General features: G+C 38.7%; 1 protein-coding gene across 1 annotated transcript; it reads left to right on the top strand.

The window, feature by feature from the left end:
* Positions 1-2,351: 2,351 nt before the first annotated feature.
* On the top strand, positions 2,352-7,327 carry LOC311121835 (polymeric immunoglobulin receptor-like; the record flags this gene model as incomplete). Its single annotated transcript, XM_084196278.1, has 8 exons — positions 2,352-2,427; positions 2,626-2,931; positions 3,398-3,721; positions 4,213-4,324; positions 4,769-4,863; positions 5,076-5,116; positions 5,438-5,503; positions 6,755-7,327. 8 exons carry the CDS (start codon positions 2,352-2,354, stop codon positions 6,779-6,781), a joined length of 1,047 nt encoding a protein of 348 aa, XP_084052404.1. The 3' UTR covers positions 6,782-7,327.
* Positions 7,328-7,793: the final 466 nt, after the last annotated feature.

Genomic DNA, 7,793 nt, shown 5'->3' on the forward strand with positions numbered 1-7,793 from the left:
AATCTGAAATGATTATTCTGATTCTGTTTTATTTGCATATGTATCCTCCTACTTTGAAGGGGTAAGCTGGGTAGGCTCTAGTCTATACAATCCTCTCCGCCAATCAGGGCTCTGTATTTAAATATATTTAAATTTGTATCAACACGCACACATGATCACACAGAGCATTTCAATGTCAAAAGGAGGCTCAGGAAAATAAATCATGAAAAATGTATTTTTGATTTGTTTTCAAGAAATGAACACAGACAGTGATTTAAAAATAAAATGAAACTGCATGGGGGCTTGAACAACGTTGTAGTGACTATGAGTTTGGGTTAAACTAGTCTATATAATGCAATAGTTGCTATCTGCCACTGAGGGGGCCATTTACACACAAACAGAAGCAGGAAGAGTTAAAGTGAGGTCTGTGAACATTTGGAAGTAGAGTAATTCTCGACTGGTGCCTTTGTCCTTGACTGATCTACACATTAGTACACAGATACTGTGTCACACACACAGACTCAAACCTTCACGACTCCCCACCTCTTTCACCTCTATGATGGGGCCCATGCCCACCTCTTTCACCTCTATGATGGGGCCCATGCCCACCTCTTTGACCTCTTTGATGGGGCCCATGCCCACCTCTTTCACCTCTATGATGGGGCCCATGCCCACCTCTTTAACCTCTTTGATGGGGCCCATGCCCACCTCTTTGACCTCTATGATGGGGCCCATGCCCACCTCTTTGACCTCTTTGATGGGGCCCATGCCCACCTCTCTGACGGCCCCTTGTCCACCAGCTCTTTGATTTCTCCCTCCCCCTTGCTGTCTATCCTGCTCCTTGTTAAAGAAATTGCAAGTGTTCACACACACCCTTTTATATGGTGACCAATAGTGGTTGCACTATGTTTTACATTTTAGTCATTTAGCAGACGCTCTTATCCAGAGCGACTTACAGTTAGTGATTGCATACATTTTCATACTGGCCCCCCGTGAGAAACGAACCCACAACCCTGGCATTGCAAGCGCCATGCTCTACCAACTGAGCTACAGGGGACTATGTGAAATCAATTAGTAATAATGAATATTCATTATGTATGGTTATCATGTATCATACATGTCATTTAGATGTTTATACTATACAAACACACATTGTATTTATGTAGTTCTCTAAATACATATATAGTAGACAAACCAGTCAAAAATCAATAGGTTTACCAACGGTTAAGTGACTAACCATTAAGCGCCATTGGATTGCATGATGGTCAAATGTATTTAAACAAATGTGAAGAGAATCATATGAAAAATATTGTGATTATTACATTGTTAAAGGCAATTACTTTATATGAAAGGTATTTCTAGATGAAACACTGATCATGTTTGGTGATAAGGTTTGTGTGATTTTGTGTTTTGTACTTAGTCAATTGAAAATGTGCTTAAAGTTTTGAAAAAACAGCCTTTTTGATGATCTGTTTTGAGTTTTGTACTAAGAGTTGTGAAATGTTACCACATACATGTGAAAATAGTATGAAAGCGATCAAAACAAATGTCATGAATATTTTTAAAGACATTTTATTCTTCTCAAGATCATTTGTGATTTTGAGAGTGACATTCTGATGTATCTGAAGTAGGTTGCTGTATTGGAGCCTACAACAGAATGAATAACTCAGTATTTAACATGACATTATGGAATGAGTTTAGCTTAAACTTGCAGCATTCTGAGCTAACTTTCACACTTATGCTTAGAGGACATCTGTGGTTGTGAGCTGTACATTTCCTGTATAGAAAAGGGAGAGAGACAGAGAGCGTTCTTGTTGAACGTAAAATAATATCAGACTGGGTTGTGGTCCGGAGGACCCTGAACCATGAACCTGGTTTAAAATGAGAGTCTGTGGAGGTCTTGGTCTAGTACCCATCACTACATAGCTGTAGCACATGACCCCTCAAATCTATCAATGTCTAGCACATAGAGTACATTTATCATATCGTTTCTTATATACCGAAATATAGATTTTTGACAATGGAAATATTGTGCATGTCACCCAATTATCAAATCTTTGTATCATTAGTGGCCTATGTTCCAGTAGAGGGTAACAGGATAGTAGTGACTCTTGGTCCCAAAGAGCCCTTAGAGAAAGCTGAAATATATTTTAGTGACTATGATTTTGGGGTTAAACTAGTCCATATGATGCAATAGCTGCTATCTGCCACTGAGGGGGCCATGTACACACAAACAGAAGCAGGAAGAGAGTTACAGACAGTGAAGTCTATTAACATTAGGAAGTAGAGTCATTCTGGCTGGTACCTTGGTCCTTGACACACATTTGTGCTCAGGTACCATATAATATACCAGGCAGACTGAAACCATAAACATGGCTCTTCATCTCTCCCTCCTCCTCCTCCTCCTCTTCCTCATCCTCACCCTCATCCTCTTTGTACTCTCAGCAGGTAAGGGTACTATTTCTATGAATTAAGGGCGAAGTCCCCTGGGTCTATTCACTTAAAATACTGTATAATCAATCTCAATCATGAACGAGCTGTGTAAAAGTGTTGGAGCAATGTGATTCATTTTGTATTTTTCCTTTGTACAGATTCTGTTAAATGTTAATTCTAATTTAAATGTGTTTTGTGTTGATGTGTCCACAGTGAGGCATGTGTCTGTGCAGACAGGAGGCTCCATCACCATCCCATGTCACTATGATCAGTATTACATAAATCATGTGAAATACTGGTGTAAAGGATTACTTTGGGAAGGATGTTCTTATGTGGTACGCACTGACCATCCTAAGAGCAGTAGTAAGGCCTCAATCTCTGATGACATCAACAGGAGAATCTTCACTATGACCATGACTAACCTGATGTCACAGGACTCTGAGAATTACAGGTGTGTTGTGGAGATCAATGGAGGACCAGATATCAGGATACAATGGTTCTACCTATCTGTCACTTTAGGTAAGATCCCTTCACTGTTTGTATCTAGTAAAGTAGAATGAATAGTGCTCAGCAATGTCCTATGGATTGTCCTGTAAACCTGCAATGTCAAACACAAAATAATGACCCAATTATACATTTCATTTTACAACAAATGAAATGATAAATGTGTAACCAGTCTGAAATTCATAGACAGAGCTATACTGTATACGTAGGTGCAAGAACTGACCATGTTTACAATTACATTATTTACAAACCACTGAGTAAAACAAGATTCTATTTGGGGTCATGATGGGGTAACAGTTGAACTAAACTAGTGAGGCAAGTTAAATTCTTCAAGAATCAATGGCTATATATAATTATTATGAATTTAAAAGACCAAAAATGGATGTACCAATCACAGACTGCAGCTTTAAGGAATTTGTAAGCCTGTTGTAAAAACACTTTTGTCTTCTCTGAATTCTTGTTTTTTTACCTCTGTGTTCAGGTACTCCAGAACTCTATGTGGACCAACAGGAAGTGACTGCAGTTGAAGGAGGGAGTGTCACTGTCCGTTGTTACTATAGTAACTCTGGAGATATAAAGTGGTGCAGGATGGGTGGTGATTGTGTGTCGTATTCTGGGACTTTACATGGAACAGTGACATTAATGCGGACTAGTGTTGCCAACAACAGAAAAGTCTTAACAGTGACTTTGATTGGACTGAAGATGGAGAACACTGACTGGTATTGGTGTGAAGTGGGAGAACTAGTGATGTCTGTTCACATCACTGTCAGTCAACAAACTGCAACACAGAGAACCCCCTCTATCAGTAAGTAAAGTCTGTTTGGGTCCCAAAAAGTTACTTCACATGTAAATTCTGTAATTTTCTTACATTAATATCACAATGAAAATATGTATTTATTCCATGATTTACGCCCTCACATAGATGATAGTCTGTGAAAATCTGCTACTGTTTTCATATTCCTTTATAGCAGATTGACTTTGTTTCATAATCTGAAATACATTAATAATAATAATAATAATAATAATAATAATAATAATAATAATAATAAATAAATAATATGCCATTTAGCAGACGCTTTTATCCAAAGCGACTTAGAGTCATGCATGCATACCTTTTTGTGTATGGGTGGTCCCGGGGATCGAACCTACTAACTTGGAGTTACAAGCGCCGTGCTCTACCAGCTGAGCTACAGAGGACCACATTGTGATATTAACTATGAATGTGATGTTGCAATACAACCTGAATATCTAGTATTCCATTAATTTAATTGATTTCATTGTTATTTTACCTCACAGCAAACCAAGCTCCAACCAATCAACAACCCTCTGTCTCTCCAACTGCTGAGCCTGTTCAGATTGACAACACAAGTCAAGGAGCTGATGGGAACATGGAGGACGTCCACCAGAGGTTATTATCACTCATTCAGCTGTAATATCCCACATATTATGGCAATTGGCTGATAATATGAACACAAAGAAACATTACAATTTTATCATACGCTACAACAGTTAAAGCTAACCAAATACCCTCCCTAAATGCATATAGAGACTGTTAGCACTTCGTCTTGGTAGAACATCTCTGTGGTTGCCTTGTGAGACGTAGCAGCAATGTTGGTGTTATTCTCACTCATTTTGCACACTTTAAAGTTGCACACTTTAAAAACAACGTTATTTGTATAGTAATAATCTCAATAATAATAATGTAAACTTCCACACATGTGAATAGCTAAATAATTGTTCCATTTATCACAACAGTGTAAACAACAAGTTATTACTTTTTCACAAATGATCAATTTATAATGATCTATTTTAATTGTATTTTTAATTAAAGTTCTTCTATGTAATCCATCAGGTCCATAGATGTGAAAGTCCTACTGATTCCTTGGGGCATGTTGGTGGTGGTGACAGCTGGTATCCTAGTCACATGGAAGATGTGGACAAAGCATAGTAAGTAGTCATTTTATGTGAATATAAAAAAGGAGAATAGTTTAGAAAAATACAAAACGTATTGTCATTGTGAACAACATTATATTGCTTGCTTGTGATTTATCTTGAATGACAGAAAGTATTTAGAGGAATTGTCTATAAGAAATCCATTCAGAGGTATTATTGTACTATAACAAACTCAGAAGTAATTGACATCTCCCTCTTTATTCCAGAGGACAATAAGGCCAAGGACCAGACAACTAACAACTCAGTGGTAGGATACACTTATTTTATTATATTATATTATTTTCAACCATCTGCTTTTCTGTTCATGATTTGGGATCATCTACCATTTAACTCTAGTGTTACCTCTTCAGTTGGTTATCAATGAGTTGACATAAAAGGTACAATATTCTAACTGAACCCAAGGTCTTATAGCACTCAAGATGTTGAAAAATGCTGTTTAAAAGACAGAGAACAGGAAGTTGTCAGTTCACTAAATATATCTGTGACTGCATCCTATCATGGAAACAAACTGTGGTTTAGTTGCTAAATAGACAAGTCCTGTTTCTCTTTGCTATTTATTTCTTTGCAGTCTGCTGACCCTGAGCAGGACATTACATACAGCATAGTGAGATACACCAGAGAAACAGCACAGCAGGTACAAACTGAATAAACCTGGTTTAGGTCTGTGGAGATCTTGGACTAGTACCAATCACTCCATCTCTGCAGTGTGAGCTTGGGTTCTCTCTCTCTCTCTCTCTCTCTCTCTCTCTCCAATCCCTGCAGTGTTGAGCTGAGTATCTGAAGTTCCAATACTCTGTCTTCCTATGCATGTAGCCATATGTTTACCTTCTGTGCTGTCCATTTCTCAGAGCCCAAACCCAGACAGCCACCATGACGTGATGTACAGCACTGTGATGCCTGATCAGTTCAGGACAGAACAGAAGGTCAACATATGGCCACATGCATCGTTGGTCTTAGACAACATTATGGCTGTTTGCATCTGTTTTAGTAAACAATTGTATTTACAGTATCATTTTCTGTCTTGGAACAAGCAATAGATAAATGTACACTATAACAATACAACAATACGTTTTTGTTATCTGGGTCTCTCTCTACCAGCAGGCCCAATTTCCTGAAGATAATGATGATGTCACATACAGCACTGTCATCCTCCAGCACAAGGCCCAACTAAAAGTACAGGCCAAGGTAAAGCTGCTCTGTTGATTAGCCACAGCTAGTATTATGTTATCAGAAACAACAGTAGGTGATTTTTTCCTCAGTGTTAATATAGTCATGGTTATGTCACCATTATACCTATAGGTATAATATATCACCTTTATGTCACATATCACAATTACAACTGTCTTTCACAGAGAACTGTGTTTTAAACTGTACCCTCCATTATAACAGAACTGTCCCTGTTCACCTCTCTACCTGTTCCTCCTCTGTAGGCAGCAGAACCAGATGATAATGTGGTCTACAGCTCACTAGCTCTACAGGTGACCACACAGGTCAGTGTTGGTGTCTCCTCTGTCTGTTGTACCAGATGATGCTGATTTCTCAACAAAGATACAGACAACACCACATTGCTATGTGTTGTAAACGTCACTCTTTAACCACACAAATCTTTCTTAGTCTTTTTAGTTTTGCTGTATGAAAAACTGTATAATCACATTGTGACCAGCTAACCACATTGTTTTCAGTGTGTATCCATAACATTACAGTGTGGAGTGTGCCTGGGTTTAGGGTGAAGTTGCCCCTAGATGCTGATCTTGGGTCAGATTTTTTTTTTAAATCCCACTAAAGGTTAAGGTTAGGATTGGGGGAGGGGAAGCTGATTCTAGATCTCTATCTATTGGAAATGTCACCACAGTGATTGTGACTGAATGTTACACGTTCTCTCCAGCAGAGGGCAGCAGCAGCACAGCAGTGACTGACTGAGTGACCTTGGTGGAGTCCTTATCCTGGAAGGACAGCCCACTCCCCTCTCCTGTGTCACAACATCTATCTGCCTCCAATATGCTTCTGTCATACCTCTTAACCCACGCCAGAAAGACCCCTCTATCCTTTTGTATCCATAAACTACTGAAGACAGTCTGCTGTGTTAGTTTTCATTGTTACCACATATCTGTTATTAGTTATTTTCCATCCACCTTTCCCCTTGTCACTTGTTTTTTACATCATCATCTTATTTCTGTCACCTAATTAATTGTTCTATGCCTGTAAATAATCATGATCAAAAGTATAGATAGTATAGTATAGTAGCTACTTTGTATAATAAATACTGTACTGCGATAATAAAATGTACTATACTGTCTATATTACACAATGGACATCTGTCACACCTGATGTGTATTTTTAATGGATTATCAGATAAAATTGAGTTAATCATGAACATATAGTTAACATTCTTTGTGGCTAACTGAATTGGGCCGTTTGTTTTTGTCTCTCTCTTCAAACACAGTGAAGGGAGCAGCACCAGGGTTGAATAAATTTTGGGCTAGACCTTTGTCTCCTTGGTATCTTCTTGATTGATTACAGCATGAGGGGGTGAGGTTTGTGTAATTTAGGGCCTTGTCATGTTTAAACTAAACATGAGTGTGTGTGCAAGACAGGGGAGCGGGTGATTGGTTGGAGTAATAGTTCAGCCGTCCTCAGGGACAAAGGAAGTGGGCGGAGCAATAAAAGAGCGGGAAAACTGAAGAGGACTATATAAGATGGAGGGAGACCTTAAGGATGTGTGCCCCTCTGCAGACTGGTATCGGCTTTGTTGAAAACTTTAATGAAGTCATTTCCCAGTATCCCCTGTGCATTTCTACCTGTGTTTTCTGTTTGTCTGTTGCCAGTTTGTCTTGTTTCGTCAAGCCTACCAGCGTGTTTTTCCCGTACTTCTATTCTCTCTAGTCCCTGTTTTCTAGTTCTCCCGGTTCTGACCTATTCTACCT

This window comes from Coregonus lavaretus (assembly GCF_964263955.1).
Source record: "Coregonus lavaretus genome assembly, contig: HAP1_SCAFFOLD_372, whole genome shotgun sequence".
In the NCBI taxonomy this organism is placed as follows: domain Eukaryota; kingdom Metazoa; phylum Chordata; class Actinopteri; order Salmoniformes; family Salmonidae; genus Coregonus; species Coregonus lavaretus.